Here is a 19,870-nt window from a genome sequence, read left to right as displayed (position 1 = left end):
AAGTCCAGTGGGGAGATTTCAGGTGTCAGCCGGAGTCGGGGAGGTCTTGTGGGACCTGTGCCCTTCTGCTGTGGGCTGCTGTGCTCTCTGCCTCTGTCGTAGGCCTGCCATGCTTGTTCTGTGCGGGTCAGCCCCATCGTGCTCTCCTTTCCCACAGAAACCTTCATGCCTTCTACCAAGGTGGGCAGTTGACTTCTGGGTTCAGAATCACAGAAAGTCAGAGCTAGAAGGAACCCCTCTGAACCCTTTCATATGATAAGTAATGTCTTTATAGATTTCCTCCCCTTTTTTAATGTTCTCGTACTCTTGGGATGTTTGGACACCAGTGGTATTGTTTTCCATTTTCTCGGTGCCACACAAGCTGGGAGATTTTAGAAAATGTTTAGTTTTAAGGATAAAAAATGTTCTTTCTCTTCCTTTTAGATCCTGCCTAAGATTTCCTGGCCTGCTCGAACCTGGGAGCCAACGATGAAGCAGAGTTTTGCCTTTGACAACAATGGCTACGAGGACGGCCTGGATGGCGTGCACCCTTCTCAGACGGCCACCGGCACCATCAGCATCGTGGGCATGACCTGCCAGTCGTGTGTGAAGTCCATCGAGGGCAGGGTGTCTAGTCTGAAAGGTATCGTGAGCGTTAAGGTTTCCCTGGAGCAGGGCAGCGCCATGGTGAGGTACATGCCCTCAGTCCTGAGCCTGCCTCAGGTTTGCTGTCAGATTGAGGACATGGGCTTCCAGGCCACTGTGGCGGAGGGAAAGGCTGCCTCCCGGCCATCCAGGTTCTCGCCCGCCCTGGAGGCTGTGGTCAAGCTTCGGGTGGAGGGCATGACCTGCCAGTCCTGCGTCAGCTCCATAGAAGGTAAGATCGGGAAACTGCAGGGCGTCATGAGGGTTCGCGTCTCGCTCAGCAACCAGGAGGCAGTCATCACTTACCAGCCTTACCTCATCCAACCCCAAGACCTCAGGGACCACGTGAACGACATGGGGTTTGAAGCCGTCATCAAGAACAAGGTGGCCCCCGTGAGCCTGGGACCTATTGACATCAGGCAGCTCCAGCGCAGCCACCCAAAGGCCCCTCAGGCTTCCATTAACCAGAATGGCAATAACTCAGAGACCTCGGGGAGCCAGGGGGTGCCCCTGTATCTGAGAGTGGATGGAATGCACTGTAAGTCTTGTGTCCTGAACATCGAAGAAAATATTGGCCAGCAGCCAGGGGTTCAGAGTATCCAAGTGTCCCTGGAGAACGGGACTGCCCAAGTCCAGTACGACCCTTCCCGCATCTCCCCAGGGACCCTGCAGAGGGCCATTGAGGCTCTGCCACCCGGGAACTTTAAAGTCTCTCTACCCGATGGAGCGGAAGGGAGTGGGACAGACACCAGGAGCCCCCAGGCGCCCGGCGTGCGCTGTGCTGCAGTGCTGGCCATCGCTGGCATGACCTGTGAGTCCTGCGTCCAGTCCATCGAGGGCCTGGTTTCCCAGAGGGAGGGAGTGCAGCGTATCTCAGTGTCTTTGGCTGAAGGGACAGGAACGGTTCTCTACGATCCATCTCTAACTCACCCAGCAGAACTCCGAGCTGCGGTGGAGGACATGGGATTCGAGGCCTCCGTCCTGGCTGGTACGTGGTTGATGCTAAGTTCCTTGGATTTTTAGCTTCTTTTCTGAAGAGAACACTGATTCTGTGTTCTTTTTTTTTTTTTAATTATTATTTTTGGCTGTGTTGGGTCTTCGTTGCTGCTCACAGGCTTTCTCTAGTTGCGGCGAGCGGGGGCTACTCTTTGTTGCAGTGCACAGGCTCTGGGAGCATGGGCTTCAGTAGTTGCAGCACGTGGGCTCAGTAGTTGCAACACACGGGCCCTAGAGTGCGAGGGCTTCAGGAGTTGCAGCGTGTGGGCTCAGTAGTTGTGGCGAGCGGGCTTCACTAGTTGTGGTGCACGGGCTCTAGACCGCAGGCTTAGTAGTTGTGGCGCACGGGCTTAGTTGCTCCGTGGCATGTGGGATCTTCCCGGACCAGAGCTACAACCCGTGTCCCCTGTATTGGCAGGCGGATTCTTAACCACTGCGCCACCAGGGAAGCCCCTGTGTTCTTTTTGAAAAGAGTACTTTGGGAACACCTGGCCCTTCTCTCTCCAAAGGAAACATCATCATTTGCTCTGAGATTTCTCTGCTAAACAAAACAGAATAATAAAGACAACAGGACCCTGGTTTCACCACTTGGAGCCCATTCTGTTGATAGTGGGAAAGAAGGGAAGGATATGATGATGGTTTCCCTTCCCACCCACCCCCGACCATGGCTGTGAGAAGTGGGGGGGTGTGTGTGACAGCCTTCCCAAAGCAAGGTGCCCACATACCTTGATGCCACGCCACTAGACAGTTTCCAGGGTGGTGGCTGTCCCCAGGCCCCCTCCCATTGACCCGCCAGCCACTCACTTGCCTGTTTTCCCCTCCATTGCCTTCACTCGGGAGCCCAGCAAGTTGTCTTAGCGTCCTTCGTTTTTCTGCCCCTCACCAGGTCTGTGTGAGCTGTGGGCTGCTGAGCAGCGAGGTACCTTCCCCCACCCCCACCCCAAGAACTTATGTGGTAGCAGGGAGGGGGAAACCACGTGGGGCAGCAGGTGTCAGCCCTGTGAGGGGGAAGGGGGGCTTCTAGGGAGGGCTCCCTCTGGGGGGGGGTGGGAGTGAGCCAGTGAGCCATGGGAGGTGGCAGAAACACGGCCGGGCCCCCTGTCCTGCCCCTCATGGCTGACTCCCACTCACTCCCCCCACCCCGAGGAGCCCTTCCTAGGCCCCTGCACCACCCACCCCCAAGGGGAGCGGGTGAGTCATGTGGAGCGACTGGGCCCCATTCTGGGCTTTGTCTTTGTACCAAGTTTCAGGAAGGAGATTTGTTTTGTTTTGTTTTTTTAAACAAAAATCAGTAAGGAAACTGGAACAGTAAATCCTGTACTCAGAAGCTAAGACATGTAGTATGTAGTCGCCATCTGCTATATTTGTATGAGGTTTAAAGTCTTAAAACAGTGGAATCAAGTTATCAGCAGTAAAAAGAAATTTGCATTGAACTGTATAATGCAGAATAATTGAACTTGACTACGTAAACCTGGAGAGAAAACAGGGATTTTTATTAGCCAGAATTATGAGAATTATGTTTAGCCCAAGAGGTATTTAGGCAACCAGATTTAGCAAATAAAAATACAGGACGGGCTTCCCTGGTGGCGCAGTGGTTGAGAGTCCGCCTGCCGATGCAGGGGACACAGGTTCGTGCCCCGGTCCGGGAAGATCCCACATGCCGCGGAGCGGCTGGGCCCGTGAGCCATGGCCGCTGAGCCTGCGCGTCTGGAGCCTGTGCTCCGCAACAGGAGAGGCCACAACAGTGAGAGGCCCGCGTACTGCAAAAAAAAAAAAAAATACAGGATACCTAGTTAAGTTTTAATTTCAGATAAACAATGAGTAACGTTTTAACATTAGTATGTCCTGTGCAGTATTTGAGACATACTAAAAAATTACTGTTTATCTGAAATTCAATTTTACCTGGATGTCCTGTATTTTACCTGGCAGTCTTAATTTAGGATAAACCATAAGTGTGCTGGTGACTGTCTTTTATAGCCACTTAAATGCGAAAAAGGCATTATTTGTATTTGGTCGGCCATTCTGGATTGACCAGGGGCTCCTTGAGGACTGTCTTCAAACCATGTGATTTGTTTCTCCTTTGACTCCGCAGCACCCAGCACACAGTAGGTGTTTGTGAAGGAAACGAAGGAGAAAGGAAATAACGGGCTGGGACAGGCAGGGTCTCAGGTCAGCCGATGGAGGGAACTCTTGAGAGAGATTACAGAGCTGAAAAACCAAACAGGAACTGGGAGGGAAAACAGGAAATTAAAAAAACAGGAAAACCACCCACAGATGGGAGGGTCTGAGGGAAGGCAGGTGTTTAGTTTACACGAGCCCAGGGGCTGAGCTTGCCTGGTGGGAACTGGCCAAGGGCAAGGCTATGGCAGGAGCTGGGGCCCCGGTGGAGAGATGGCAAACACTTGGGTCCTCCTCCTTTCTGTCCTGTTGCTTCCTGTTTGTTACCTCCATGTGCCAAATTTAATCAGAAACCAGTTGACAAGGGAGCCTGGGAAAAGTGGTTTGCAGGGGTCAGCCCCTTGGTAGTGGAGCAGGGGGAAGGAGGGAGGGAAAGGGTCTGAGAGCATACGGGCAAGAGACAGGCATTGAGTTTCAGTCCCTTACTTGACAGCTAAAATACATTTAGACCAGGTTGTAGAAGGCAGCTGTTATTTCTTCACTTGTTTGCATGGTAAGTAGTTTTTGAATGGATGGATGGATGGATGGATGGGATACATGAATACAAAGTGAGGAAAATTCACCTGTTACGTATAGCATGTTCCTCTCACCCTCATAAGTGAGTGATGTCACTTTCAGGGCACGGTTCCCTCACCCCTGCACGTGCTGGGGGTCTTCTGGGGCCCGGGTCCTGTGCCAGCTGCCGTGAAGTGCTCAGCGGCAGTCCAGCACCCGCCCACAGCGGTTCACACTCTCCCGGGGAAGCAGGTCACAGAGGCCCCTTGTATCATCCAAGGCAGGTTAGAATAAATGTTGTAACAAGGAAGGTGTAGGTCAGGTGCTTTTGGGATTCAGAAGAATCCCGCTTGTGGGGCTCCCAAGGACATGATGTAGGGGTGACCATGGAGTTGGGCGTGGATAGGATTTAAGAATGGATAGGATCTGAACAGGCAGGAAAGGGCAGGACTGCATGCCAGGCGGAGAGACAGGCCAGCACCCTGGTGCAGGCTACCGTCCTCTGCTCCTGGATCCTGGAAGGGGGTCCAAACTGGTCTCCCTGCTTCCTGCCTTCCAGCCCGGTCCCCAACCAGCTTTCACAGCGATCCTGTCGCGCTGCTGACCCTCCTGGCCCATCCCGTCTTGTATTGTGAGTGGAAGAGTCCTCATGGTGGTCCCTAAGCCGCTCCCTCACCCACCACCTTTCTAGCCCTGACTCAGTTCCTCTTACCAGGCTTGTTCTCACCTCAGGGTTTGTACTTGCTGTCCCCTGTGTCTGGAATGCTCTCCCTGAAAATGCACACAGTGTTCTTCATTTCATAGCTGCTCATCCGGACTTTTCCCAGGGCCTATATCATTTTTATATAGAAATATATAGGTTTGTATCATACATAGTTTTGTAATCTCTTTTTCGCCCTGTGACTTATCATAAACATAACTTACGGGTCCATCCGTGTGTCTGCAGTACCATGTTCAGCGGCCGCATGGCCTCCCAGCATATGGGTGTACCATAACTTCGTTTCCTCTTTATTTTTCCCATCTATTTTGTGTGGATGTCATTGTAAATAATACTGATAGGATTGTTGTGACTGTAAATACAATTGTCCGTGAAGACAGTCTTCAGACTACGTGATTTGTTTCTCCTTTGTGCACGTCCTTAATTATTTCCTTGTGATAAATATCTGAAGGCATAATTGCTGGGTCACAGGGTATCAGCATTACTTCATTCCATCACAAATATTTATTGTGCCCCTACTAAGTGCCAAGCAATTAGAGGTACCGTTCTTGATAATACTGTCAAATAGATTTCCAGAAAGTCAAATCAATTTATATGCCCACCCGTAGTGTTGGCATAGGTTGATAAAGGACCCAGTAGCGTAGGCTTATTTGGGTTTTTGTTAATTTATTTAAACTTTTTTTTAGCAATCTCCAGAAGCCCAGAATTTAGTTGAGTTAGACCTCAGTGCTGGAGGTCTAACGAATACTACTGAAATTGCTGACAACAATATTTGGGTAGAAAGGCAAGTGAATCCAGGAGGTGGTGATGGACTGGAAAAAGAGGGAGGGGCTGGACAGGTGCAGGAGGGTCTGGTGGGGGTGGGAGCTAGAATGTTAAGAGCTGACATCCAAGGGGTGGAGTCATTTTGAAGAAGGACAAAGTCCAGGAGAGCAGAGCTGTGCTGGGTGAGGTGATGGTCTCTGCATCCAGAAGGTGGAGGGCTGGAAGACCAGAGCACTGGAGGGTCTTCGTCCATCGACTGCACTCTTAAAGTGAGTGGAAGTAGTTTTAGCACTTTCCAGAAAATGAGCTTCTATGTTTTGCAGCTGTGGACTTTGAAGTAAGGAGAGTTCATCATCAAATGATGTCATTTTTTCCTACATACTCTTCAAGGTATTTTGTGTCATCACAAAACTGTGACTTTTTGGAGTGATGAAATTTTCTGTATCTTGATCTGGTCGATGGTTAGTTACATTGGTCTATATATGCGTGGTGGGTGGAGTAATGGCCCCCAAAGATGTCTGCTCCCTGACCCCTGGTACTCGGTGGGGAAAGGAGAACTTTCATCATTGGAGCCGGACTACTGGAAGTCCAAATGGAAAGAAATTACCCTTGGCTATCAGCTCAGACCTACACGGAAGTTAATTTGAAGTATATCGGTGGCCTGAATGTGGAGGTTCATTTAAAATAACAGAGGTGCCAGGAGAGCATGTCATGGCTATTTTCAGCGTGGCGGTGGACACATCTATTAATAGAGCACAGGATGCACTCACCGTTGAAGTTGGTGTAGTTGACTCTAAGTTGGGCTTCATTAACGTCAAGGACTTCTTTTATCAAAAGAAATACCGTTAGATGAGGGTGAGAAAGCAAACCACAGACTGGGAGCCAGTGTTTGCAGTGGGTACAGCTGACAAAGGGTTCCTGCCCAAAATGTATGTAGGACCTAGACAAAGGACGAGAAAAGGGCCAGCGACTCAATAGAGGTGTTTGGGGGCATTTTGATTCTCACGGGGAGGGAGAGGACCTCTGTTAACCAGGCTGTGGCCAGGCGTAGAAGCTCGATTCCCTGCTTCATACCTGAGGGGTTTGGGGCAAAGCATTTAATTTCTTGTAACTCTTTTCTGCACTTGTAAAGTGGGGATGGTAGTAGTACTTGCCACAGGGCTATGTTAACAGTTAAAGGAGGCCAGACGTGTGCTTAGCAGGGTGCCCGGTGCGTTCTTACCACTGCTTTACCGCCATTGTCTCATTAGAGCATTCGTCTACCCGGAACATTCTGTCCTTGCAGTATCGACGTGTTTTCCTATGTATGGAATCGAGTGCCTCCGTCTGGTTGTGGGGAGGGAGAGACAGTGATGGAAACACCAACCCCCCTTTATCTTCTCCAGGAACTTTCATCTGAACATTGTCAAGCTTGAGCCTCCTGTTCCGGAAAAAAAATTATCCATTCTTCTAATTTGAATGATTTGTGACATTCTATCCTAGAAAACTGTTCCAGCACCCACGCTGGGAACCACAGTGCTGGGAGCGCCACGGGGCACACGGCGGCTGGTGCACCTGTGTCCGTGCAGAACGGGACTCCCCAGCCCGGGGGTCTCCCTACAAACCACAACCCCGGCCTCGTGTCCAAGTCCCCTCGGGCCTCCGAAACCGCGGCCCCGCAGAAGTGCTTTCTACAGGTCAGAGGCATGACCTGCGCATCCTGTGTGTCCAACATAGAGAGGAACCTGCAGAAAGAAGCTGGTAAGAGGTCTCCACCGCGCCGAGCTGGGATGCTGCTGTGGATGGTAGCGTGTAGACTGCTGGAGGCCACGGTCAGCAGCGTGGGGCGGTGTGCCCTTGGCACGAGATGGCCTTGGGCATCTCCACTGACTGCATTGATCAGGAGCCCTGATCACCTGGCAGCGGCTCATTGTGTGACAGGACAGATGTTTGTCTAATGTTCTGGGGCAGTTGGCGTCCTGCTCTTTAAGAAGTACTTAGTTTGAGATAAAATGGATTGCTGAGTAAGTTAGCCATGGGGAATCCGGTTTAAAGGTCAAGGTACTGTCATGGGTGGCCTCCCCAACTAGCTTGTCCTGGTAGTAGTCTGTGGTTTTCCCTTCCAAAGCCTCTTACGGTCAAACACATAAATAGCCTGCATTCTGTCCTGTTGTCATTGTAAATCATAGCGTGTTGCGGAAATGCCAAAGTTTTGTCCTCTAAACGACATTGCCAATCTGGTTTTTTTGTTTTTTTTTTTCCGGTACGCGGGCCTCTCACTGTTGTGGCCTCTCCCGTTGTGGAGCACAGGCTCCGGACGCGCAGGCTCAGCGGCCATGGCTCACGGGCCCAGCCGCTCCGCGGCATGTGGGATCCTCCCGGACCGGGGCACGAACCCGCGTCCCCTGCATCGGCAGGCGGACTCCCAACCACTGCGCCACCAGGGAAGCCCACCAATCTGGTTTCTTAAAGCTGAGAGTGCAGCGAAAATCCTGTCCCAATTTTTTGTTTGGAAAATACCTTAACCGTGACTCTGCCGGCCTCCGGGGTCACCTTCTCTCTTCCCGTGGCTCCATACGTGGGTCCTTCTGTCCGGCTCAAGGATAACATGTTTCCCGCCTCCTGCTCATCAAGCCTGCAGCTTCCTGGCGCTCTAGAAGGTGGCTCTCAAACCAAGGTGTTCTAGGAGCTCCTCTGTCGCCTGTGGGCTGGCGGCTCAAAAGCTAACCTGTGTCTCACAGGGCCCATGATTCTCTTCCCGACTTGAATCCCTCATATTTATCCTTTATGACATTCTTTCTAAAGCACATCATTCCTTTCATTTATGTGAATGAGCCTTTCTTTCCCCCTTAAACTAAACAACAGTGGTAGCAAGATAGTCCGCAGGATTTCTTTTTCTTTCCTGAAAGTGATTAAAAACTGAAGAAGAGTATGGAAAACCACTTTTGAAAGTGATTTTTTTCTCCTGTGTCTGGAAGTGGAGAAAAAAGTACACCCGTTATGTGACAGCAGTTGCCTGGTGCAGACACTGTCCCTTGCTTTGAGGTGTGTGCCCGCACCTGTGTCCCTTGCTTTGAGGTGTGTGCCCGCACCTGTGTTCCCCAGAGCCTGCCTCAGAGCGGCGCCCGCCGGGCCAGCAGTATGGGCCATGCCTGGGAGCCGGGCAGGCCTGCAGAACCTCACACCCTCCCCAGACCCACTGAACCAGCGTTTTTGCTTTAACCAGGGCCTAAGGTGAGTCATATGCCCAACAAAGTGTGAGAATCACCTGGGGAGCTTTAAAAAGGGCAAAAAAGATGCCTGGTATCCACCCTGAGAGATTCTGATTTAATTGGTCTGGGTTAAGAGTTAATCACCAGTCAGGTGATTGTTAAAAGCCCTCCCCCCTGCCCCCACCCCAGGTGATCCTAATGCACAGCCAAGTGTGAGAACCACTGTTCTAGAAGCTTCTGGGGCAGAGGTTTTTCTTTGTTAGCTTATGTTGAACACATCATCCCCCGAGGCCTTGCCTGGAGTGTTCCAGCTGTGCCCTGCTGGTTTCAGGGATTCTCTCAGTACTGGTTGCGTTGATGGCTGGAAAGGCAGAGGTGAAGTATAACCCGGAAGTTATCCAGCCCCTGGAGATAGCGCAGCTCATCCAGGACCTGGGCTTCAAGGCAGAGGTGATGGAGGACTGCGCGGGCTCAGACGGCGACCTCGAGCTGATTGTAAGCGCAGCGGCTGGGCTGGAGCGGGGGCCAGGGGGTGCGGGCCTGAGACAGCCCACGGAGGCCTTCTGACGGCAACCGGGGTTGTGGTCAGGACGTTCCCCCTTCTTGTATGTATCCTGTTCGTTGCTATTGGGTTTTCCTTTGAAGCCAGTGACAAGGACCTGCTCGTTTTGTGAAGGAATGTCCACTATGTCAGAAAGTCGCAGGCGCGCGTCCCGCCAGGTCCCGCCAGGCGCGTCAGGGTATCGGGAGGAGGAGGCAATGGCGTTGGAGGAAGAGGAATTGGAGACGGCAGCTGCCCTGAGCTTGTGGCTCGAGGGAGTCGAACAGGAACACGTCCCGTGGGGCCGAGAGGAAGCTGGAATGCCAGAGGCGTCTCGAGGCCCCGGGACGGGATGGGAGTGAGCGAGGCAGTCGGGGCCACCTTGTAGGCACAGGTGTGTCTATAAGGTACTTGGTGACCAGAGTGTCCCCAGGCGCTCAGTCCGGGGTGAACGCCAGGGGTGGTGCTGTTTCCAGGGCTGCTGGGGAGCGGAGGGACGAGGCGCTGGTATTGTTTCCTGTCTGCCCACTCTTGCCAGCGGCGCTAGTCAACAAATCATCGAGGACAGAAGATAGCTCTAGTATTTCAAATACACCGTGTTCACAAACACTTCTGCGCAAAGCTCTTTTTGTGCAAATAAAGGGAGACTTAGAAGGAATCCACGAGGAATTGAATAACGCTGTTAACCGAAGTGAAAACTTCCTTGCTATGTTTAGTCACTGCCATTAGCGGTAGGTAAGTAAACGTTTGAAGAAAAAGTACTGCGGACACACGTGGCACTTTGAGCTCCTGAGAAGTGGAGTTCTTTGCAGAGCACATCCTTTGCTCTGGATGGGCCTCGGTGTGTGCAGAGGGGCACAGTGTAGTACTCGCTGGGTCAGACCTCCGGGGCCCGAGGTGCACATCTCTGCGCACACTACGGTGTGGAAACCTAGAGCAAGACAATCAGTGGGGCAGGTGAAAACATCTTTTTGAACAATGTTTTTTTTTTCTTATTACAGTGTCCTATAGTTGTATTGTCGTCACATGCTCAGGCATTTCATGTCTGTATTTAATTTGTATTCTGGGAAGTGCTGACCACTGATACTCAGAAGAGTGAGTTGTCCGGCTTGCCTAATGCATAGTACAGGGGTGGCTGGCTCACTTGGAACTTCTTTCTCAGTGCACACAGCACGGGGTGGCAGAAATGCAAAACCAACACAGGGCGTAGAGTGCTGTGAAAGCCCGTTGTTAGCAGAGCTGTGAGTGGGGCCTCGGTCCTTGCCATCTGCTTAGTGATTGGTTGCCTGTACGTGAGTTGAGGAAGAACCACTGTTCATATCCCCGAGGCTCCTGCGGGAATGTCCGGGGTGAAAATCTTTCACCTGGGGGTTGTGAGTCCAGCGTCTTGGGAAGGAGGACAGACTGGTGGCTGCCTGTTAACCCAGCTCCCTGTGTGCCTTTGGTGGGATCCTCTGGGTCAGTGGGATCTTTGTCATCTTTGCCGCAGATCACGGGGATGACCTGCACGTCCTGTGTTCACAACATAGAGTCCAAGCTCACAAGGACAAACGGCATCACCTACGCCTCTGTGGCTCTTGCCACCAGCAAAGCCCATGTGAAGTTTGATCCTGAAATGATCGGTCCGCGGGATATTGTCAAAATTATCGAGGTAAATCATTTATCAAAAAACTATTGTACCCACCTTTTAAAACACAGTGATTTATAATCATCATAGAAAAATGAGCAAAATATAGCTAAGCAAAAAAAAAAAAACACCTAATCTAAAATCCTGCAAGATTTCCCGTGGAAATAATGTGACTCAACTTGTGAGCGTTTAGAAAATATCAGATAATTTGAGGGGGAATCAGTGAATGGGTAAGAAAAAGATGGGGAGAAAAAGACATTATTATTTTTTTAATTTCAGATATTCCCTGAGAAACAGCAGTATTGCCAAGATTCCTGGCACATGGTATTAAATTGCCTAATTGTGGGAATTCCCTGGCTGTCCAGTGTTTCACTGCCGACGGTCTGGGTTCGATCCCTGGTTGGGGAACTAAGATCCCACAAGCCATGCAGTGTGACCACCCCCCCCCCCCAAAAATTGCCTAATTGTAAGTTTTTTAAGTAATATTTACATCTGTGCCACGTATCTACAGACCAAAGGAATGTTGGTGTTGGGAAGAATTACACTGCCTTTGACCACTATACTAGGCCTCCTTTACAGGTGGAGAGTTTAGTCATTTCTCCTTTGGAAAATCAATCACAGTGGTTTTCTGTACTCCCACCCCCATCGTTCCCTCACTTTGTCCACAGACATTCTGTGTCCTCTCTCAGGTCTGTATCATATCACACCAGGAGAGGATGAGCATTAGTGGTGATCTGAATGGGTCAAGATATCTGGTCAAAACCGAGCAAGATGAACTCATAACAACGAATGGTGAAGTTTAGCAGAAACTACTGCTTATGAAATTCCTTATGAAATTAAACATCTCATAGCAGGCTTCAAGTTGTTTTAAATTTTCGTGTGTGTGTGTGTGTGTGTGTGTGTGTGTGTGTGTGTGTGTGTGTGTGTGTGTGTGTGTGTTAAGAGAGATGCTGTCTGTTGTCTGGCCATGCAGAGCTCTTTGAGGTGCAAATACTGCTACTGCTGTTGATAACAGTGCCTCAATCTTAGAGGCAGACAATGCAGCTTCTTTATCAGATGAGGAGAGATCCCCCAGAGAGGTTAGGAGACTTTGATCCCTGGTCCCCAGCTAAAGGTTGCAGAGCTGGTGCTCCAACCCAGATCTCCTAGTTCCAAGCTCAGTGGGCATCCAGTTTCTGCCACCCCACGGGTCTTACAGAACAGTAGTGATAAGGCATTAATGAGGGAGAGCAGTCAACTGAGGCACTAATCCTTGCTGGCCTCCACCCAGCTGCCCAGCCCGCCGCAGTCCCCTGCTTGTTCTTACTGGAGGTGTATTGCCAATGTCTGGCCCCCATTCCTGCATCTCTGAGGCATCTTTTCCTGATGTAATTAGGCCGGTATTAGTTGTAAAGGATTTGTCGTTAGATGGCCTTACATGCTCTTTCTTCCAACATAACTCTTGATACTGGGGAGTCCATAGCTCACAGATCCTGAGTTTATAACTCAGCATCGATCAGCTCAGGGTGTGCTAAGTCACCTCCCGGCATCTGCTGCCTTTGCCCACAGAAGGAGCAGCAGTCGCCTTGGAACCTCCGATGGGATCTGTACAGTGACGTGGGGACAGAAGTCGTGAGCGGAAAAACCAATACAGTCCTCTGAGGCGGTTTTAGATTAACTTTCTTTTTTTTTTAAAAAAAAAAACTTTTTTTCCTCTTAATGTATTTATTTATTTATTTATTTATGGCTGCGTTGGGTACTCGTTTCCGCGCATGGGCCTTCCCTAGTTGCGGCAAGCGGGGGCCACCCCTCATCACAGTGCGCGGGCCTCCCACCATCGCAGCCTCTGTTGTTGCGGAGCACAGGCTCCAGACGCGCAGGCCTAGTAATTGTGGCTCACAGGCCCAGCCGCTCTGCGGCATGTGGGATCCTCCCAGACCAGGGCTCGAACCCGCATCCCCCGCATTGGCAGGCAGACTCTGAACCACTGCGCCACCAGGGAAGCCCCAGGTTAACTTTCTTATTTCCAAAGATGTAAAATGGTTTCTACCGATGCCTGTTTTAACCAAGTACCTTCTTTCTTGTTTCCTCTTTCTAATAACAAGGAAATCGGCTTTCATGTCTCCCTGGCCCAGAGGAACCCCAGTGCTCATCACTTGGACCACAAGCTGGAAATAAAGCAGTAGGTAGAACACAGAAGATAAACTGTAGCTCTAAGGGCTGCCTCTCCCCTGGCCCACCTCTACCTCATTCGGTGCTAATTGGTGTCCCTGCTACCTCCACCTTCCACGGCGCCTTCTGCTGAATTAGTTGCCTTTACCCTCGTAACGTTAATCCTCTAAAACAACGCTGTTCCACGGTACCTTCTGCTGTGACAGAAACGCTCTGTATCTGCACTGCCCAGTATGAAATGCAGCCAGTGTGACTCAGGAAGTGAATTTTTAATTTCCCTTCATTTTAACTAATTTTAATTTAAATAGTTACCTATGGCTGGTCACTAACAGATTGGACAGCACTTACGTTGGGAGGAAGGGAAGAGTGGGTTCTTTCTTTTATAGTATTTCAAGACTTTACTGGAGTGGGTTGAGATCTAGGATCCGAGGACAGGAATTACAGCCAAGTGGAAAGAAAATGGCTCAGGAAGCAGGAGACCTGAGCTCGTTCACTGTTGCAGATGTTCACTCATTCATTCAACAAACACAAGCCCGCTGTTGTATGCAGGGCACTGTGCCGGGTGCTAGGGGTGAATAAGGTGTCACCCCTACCTTAGAGGGGCCCTTGGTTGGGCTGGGAAGAGTGGGTGAGCAATGATGCAGGTGGGTTCTGGGGAGTCTGGGAAGCTAACAAGCAGGGGACACACGATCTGAGCCTCAAAGAATGAGTGGAAGTTTGTCGGTCTGAGAGGAGTGGGGTAGGAAACGAGGTCTTTTCGGGGCTTGGGGCCAGGGGCCTGGGAGTGTAAGACTCCGATCTCGCAGGCCCGTGGTCTTCGGATCAGCGGTGAGGCTACGCCTCCTACAGCTTCCACGAGCGCTTGGTTGGAATTTTGTGGTTGGTGAGGTTGATGTGAGACCATGGCTGTCACCTGTGACCCCGATTTCAAACTTCATCCAGGCAGCTGTACTGTTCACACTGACTCTGTTTTAATAGTTTAAAAGTTGAATGTATAAGTTTATACTAATGAAATGTTCCTTTTATCTGGTTTTTTCTTGGGAGTCTATAAACGATTGTGGTTTGAAAAAAGAGCGGTAGCAGCCACAGGCTGAGGATGGTCCACCTCTTTGGGGCTGAATTCTCAGTTTCTGGACCCTGGTTGCCTCACCTGTAGATTGCAGGTGCCACGTCAGCCACGGGCAGGCAGGGGCTGTGTCTAAACATCTCTGGAGCATCCTTGCAGTGAAGTTTAGACCTTTGATGTTCCCCTCAGATGGCCGATGTAGGGAGAGAGCCTTGCTTTCACTTTAGCCCTTGCTGGTCTGTCCCAGACATGTGGCAGAGGCCAGTCTCAAACCAAGTCCTCGGGAGGGGACGGGGCCAGAAGCCAGGTGAGCGGCGGTACCTGATATGTCGGTGTTGCTGTGTTTCTTTCCAGGTGGAAGAAGTCTTTCCTGTGCAGCCTGGTGTTTGGCATCCCTGTCATGGGTTTAATGATCTATATGTTGATACCCAGCCACGAGCCCCACGAGTCTATGCTCCTGGACCACAACATCATCCCGGGACTGTCCATCCTGAACCTCGTCTTCTTTATCTTGTGTACCTTTGTCCAGGTGCGTATCGGGGGGTGGGCACACCTGCCCAGCGTGCCTGTGTGTGGCCAGCAGGTGCTCTGTCCTCTTAGGCCAGCACAGCCCTTCAGAGCGCTCCAAGTGCAGCTTCGTTGCCGCTTTCCCACCACCCAGCCAGCTGCTGCTTTCTTGTCTTATGACCAGCTGGGGGGCGTCCTCTAACACGGGGGATGACAGAGAGCCTGGTTTCAAGGGCAGTTCCACAGATGACCAGACTCCCCTGGAACAGCAGCCCCCTGCGGCAAGGCTTGGAGATCCAGTGTGTCTTGTGTGCTTATGGTTCAGCTGAATTCGATGTTAGAAGCAGCAGCTGGACCACCCTGGAGCTCATGCTGCTCTCTTCCACGTCTTGGCTTGAATGACTGAAATGTGGTCCTGAGGAATCATGATTTAAAAGGGGCAGGCTTCGTGTCACTTCTGCCCTGGGGACCGCATTAAGTAGCTAGCTGTATTTCTAGTGGGAAGTGTGCCTTCCATTTATTTTGGAATAGAAAATGAAACTCCTGACTTAATATTAGAATTAATTAATATTAATTAGGATTATCTGGGGGCAAGTGTTTATAGCCTCAATTTGGTTTTTCCAGATCTTCATCTGCATAGAAAAAAACACATATTTACGTGCGTATGTATGTGTGTGTATATGTTCACATACTATAGACACAGGCTTTTTTTTTTGGCCGAAATAGGATAATACTAGATACACTGATTTATAACTGGCTTTTTCGCTTAACCACGTACTGTGTACATCTCTCACACCAGCGGTTAGGGGCCTAGCACGTTGTCTTCAGGGACCGCATAGCGCTGTCCACAGTATGAACGCACCATGATTTCTTTCACCATCTTCAGCATTCTCCTACTGATGGACATCTAGGTTGTCCAGTGCTCTGGGTCTTAAAGGTCTCCCTGGATCAGCCACTCCTGTGGTCAGAAGTCCTCTGAATCAGGAAGTACATTTCGTACACATCACTTATGGAGGAAAAAAGTCATGTCAGCGTTGAGGGGGAGCCCAGGGTATTTACAGTCCCGAGGGCCCTTGTCACAAAGGTCGCTCTCCCTCACCACCTTTCAGTTCCTCGGGGGCTGGTACTTCTACGTGCAGGCCTACAAATCTCTGAGACACAGGGCGGCCAGCATGGACGTGCTCATCGTGCTGGCCACGAGCATCGCCTACGTCTACTCCCTCGTCATCCTGGTGGTGGCCATCGCCGAGAAGGCAGAGAGGAGCCCGGTGACCTTCTTTGACACGCCCCCCATGCTCTTCGTGTTCATTGCCCTGGGGCGGTGGCTGGAACACGTGGCAAAGGTAACTGCAGCCTCGGGTTAAAGGAAGAACTGTTTCCTCAGTAACACAAACCTTAATTTATCTGAGCACCATGTTTAGAATTACTAATCATACACAATCTAGGGCAAGGGTTAAAGAAACATGAAGGCTACGTATAATTAGGTGTTCTGACCACCAATCTCCAAACTGGTCTCTGCTTCTGAAATCCCAGCTAATCTGGTTAATTATTAAAACCTTTGTTCAGATGCATCGTGCAGTGGAAAGAACCCTGGATTTCGGGTCAGAGCTCGTACCGAACCTCTTGGTACATAACTGAGTGTGTAGCTTCCTAGTCTAGAAATCCACATTTCCACCATAGGGTCGTGCCATTTTTAGCACCCTGCCTTGTTCCCAGATTTCAGTGTATCCTAATATAAGAGAGTGGGACTCAGGTCCTAAAAGAAATTAAATTGAACCTAAAAGAAAACAGTCATTGGGCAGACTGGCATTGTTTCTTCAATCTGAAATGTAATTCATAGAACTCAGTTGCACTGTACACTCAGCGCGGGGATGGCACGGCTGCGTGTTGACGGGCAGTGAGTGACACTCATCCCGGGAGAGCCCGCAGGCGTGCAGAGGGGCCGCGTTACGGAGGCAGCCTTTTCTTGCGGGGTTTTCTCTAACACCAGCCTTGTGATTGATGGTCTGGGTTTGCACAGGCCAGCTTAGTATCGCTCTCATTCTACCTTCTGGTTATTTCTTAGAGCAAAACTTCAGAAGCCCTCGCCAAACTCATGTCTCTACAAGCCACGGAAGCCACCGTCGTGACCCTTGGGGAGGACAACTTAATCATCAGGTGCGTTGTCTTCGTCACACGTCCTTGATCGATTTAGATCAGCCCTGTGTGCTACACATCACACACCTGTCGTGTGAAGGATGTGACACTAGACCTGGTGAGGGCTGGCAAAGACAGTACATGTTAGGAAGATGCCCCGTCTCAGTCCAGTTACGTAAACAAAGCATTTATATACTAAAAGATGAGCAAGGGTTCAAGGGGGTGTATGCTTGCTAGATGATGAGTGAGAGGTACAGGCAGTGTTTCTGGAACTTAGGAGAGGAAGGCTCGTGGTGGTCAAGCAGAGCTTCACAGAACATGGAGTATGAGCTGGGTCTCGCCCACAGGATCTGGAGGATTTGCACAGGCTGAGAGATAAGGGTTCAACTTGCCAAAGAATAAAAATGGGAGAACTATTTTTCTTCTCTATCAGGTTGGCAGACGTTGAAAACAATAACGCTCACTGTCGTCATTGCTGGGGCTTACATGGCATTTACTGTTTGCCAGATGCTATACTAACCTGGTTGCATTTAATCTATCCAAGAAAAAGCTTTATGAGGAAGGGACTCTTACTACCCTTACTGTACAGATGCAGAGACTGAGGTTCAGAGAGGCTATGCAACTGGCCCAGGGTCACACAGGTATTAAGTAGTGGAATTAGGACAGAACCTACGCTGCTGGTTGCAGAGCCCGTGTTCTTTACACTCTTAAAGCGTATGTAATAACGTGGGCATTTTTACACATTAAGGCGTCTGTGCTTCTCCGGTCAGCCTCGTTTTCCTCTTCTAGGCAATGGTTATCTCTAGGCCTCCCTCGCATTCCTGAAATCTCTCTGGACCCACCACTTTCCCCTTTAGCCTGTGATCTCACTTCTGACTTGAGAATAGAAACTGTGATGGGAAACCCATCAGTTTCCTGTCACTCAGCCTGCAAAGCTGCCTTTCCCCACCGCACCGGTGGAAGAAGAGGCATCCCCCCGCCGGGGCCTCTGCTTAGAGCCATCCTCTGTCGAATTCTTACTATCTCCAGTGTCCCCGTCTCTGCTGATTCTTACCATCCAGTGTTACCTACCCCAAACTCTCCCACTACTGAAGCGACCATCGGTGCCCCTCCCACTGCGCACCCGCCGGTCCATCACACTCTTGCTGGTTTCCTAGCTGTGTCTCCGAGAGACAGGCCCCTGAGGCCAAGGCGGGTCCCTTCCTTCCCGAGGGCCACTGGGCGAACCTCTGTTGAGCCCGTGGGCCAGTGAGTGAGACGTGAGGACTGCAAGTTTCCGAGGCTCAGGCTGACCAAGCCCAGCAGCACCGGCTTTGCCTGCACACTGGTTTTTAAGTAATAATCAGAATTATGGTAGTGACGGCTGAGATTGGAGAGTTTGCCGTGTGCCACGTATGCTACCCAGCACTGCGCATAGATAATCGAATGTAACCCTGATGGCTTCCTCGTGAGGGGGCGCCTGTCCTCGGGCGCCCAGCTCGGGAGGGAAGTACCTTGTCCAGAGTCCGTGGCAGGTGAGCAGCAGAGAGGGGGCTGGGCCCCTGGAGACACAGCCTCCTGCTACGCCTCCGCTGCCCTGTCTCCTGGCCGGGAGGAGCCCGTGTGACAGTGCGGCTGGCTTGTGACCGCTTTGGTGGCTCTCATGGTTGTGTACCTTGGCTGCTTTTTTCCTCATAAATTAATGACATGAGAGTGCCTGAGCTGTGCAGACGTTCGGATTGGGGACTGAGCCATGAACAGCTGCGTTTACTTTCTGCCTTTCATTTCGAAGGGCCTGTGACGGCAGGATGCCAACCCCCCGGGCAGCTCCACCGATCTGAGTACAAGGAGATGCGAGTCTTTGCCAGAAGGCTCAGGCCGGCCGTGATGCGGAAGGAGGGCGGGGCCACACCTGGCATCTCCCGGTTCTTTCCCACATTGTGTGCCTGGCTTCTGCCATCACGTGTGGTGGTATCACTGTTTAAGCTAGAAGCCAGAAGACCAGAGTTCCTTCTGGCTTTGCCTGAGACAGGCCACGTGCTTGGAGCTGGGTCCCCTCCTGTGTTTTGCAGTTCGTGTCTGTCAGAAAGGTGGGAGTGGTCACTCCTACCCCACCTTCCCGACGGGGTGCTCGGGGCCGTGGTCACACCTGCCCTGCCAGGGCCAGGGCCGCTCTCTCGCTTCCTGTAACGTGGCATGTGCTGTGCCAGGGGCCCCAGGCAGCCTCCTGCAGGGCCTGGGCCTCTGCCGGCGTGGACAGGTCTGCGGCGCCCCCTGCAGGCCACCGGGGCTTTGCGCCTCGGCTGGCTCCTTTCAGAGGGACTCAGCCCATCCCTCCCTCTGTCCCTCTGCCAGAGGCACGTGTCCTTCCTCTCCGCCCGGAGTCTTGGGTGACAGGAGCATCTGCGTAGATGATCGGTGGTAATTTCTTCCCTAGCTGCTACTTGCGTTTCCCTTTGTGCACTCTCTTCGCGCCCCTCATTCCTTAAATGTGGGTGATAGTCGGGGTTTCAGCATTGGCCCTGTTGTCTTTGTGTCCCCTGACCTCGTGTCTTCATTCCCAAACCTACGTCAGATCTCAGTGGCCGTCCTCTGCAACCCCTTCCCTTCCCTCGTCCACACAGCTGGTCTCCGTCCTCTTGATTCCGGCTCCACAAGCTCTGGTGGCCCCGGCCGCTGCCCCTCCCACCGCTGCCGTGCTTGTTCAGGCCACCGGGCTCTCTCCCCTAAAGCCCCGCAACAGCCCCTCCCTGGCCTCCTGCTCCAGCCTTGTCTCCTTCCTGATGTTTTCCACATGCAAACCATCCAGCTCTTGGAGGCACAGATGTGATACTCTGTAGCTGCCAGTCCTTCGGAGGTTTAGGATAAAGTCCGCATCCCTAGACACGCACGTGAG

The 19,870-nt window shown here is 51.4% G+C and overlaps 1 protein-coding gene across 1 annotated transcript in view; it reads left to right on the top strand.

The window, feature by feature from the left end:
* The first annotated feature begins 427 nt into the window (after positions 1-427).
* The window catches only part of ATP7B (ATPase copper transporting beta), a 40,728-nt gene continuing 21,285 nt past the window's right edge, over positions 428-19,870 (top strand). The window contains 8 exon segments of the mRNA XM_067713051.1: positions 428-1,612; positions 7,259-7,516; positions 9,299-9,462; positions 10,998-11,159; positions 13,220-13,296; positions 14,707-14,881; positions 15,969-16,202; positions 16,925-17,016. Coding sequence (XP_067569152.1) covers positions 469-1,612; positions 7,259-7,516; positions 9,299-9,462; positions 10,998-11,159; positions 13,220-13,296; positions 14,707-14,881; positions 15,969-16,202; positions 16,925-17,016 — 2,306 coding nt within the window. The 5' untranslated portion in view covers positions 428-468.

This window comes from Pseudorca crassidens, chromosome 18 (assembly GCF_039906515.1).
Source record: "Pseudorca crassidens isolate mPseCra1 chromosome 18, mPseCra1.hap1, whole genome shotgun sequence".
Taxonomy (NCBI): domain Eukaryota; kingdom Metazoa; phylum Chordata; class Mammalia; order Artiodactyla; family Delphinidae; genus Pseudorca; species Pseudorca crassidens.
Note: the sequence above shows the minus strand (reverse complement) of the source record. Positions and strands in the feature narration are given on the sequence as shown.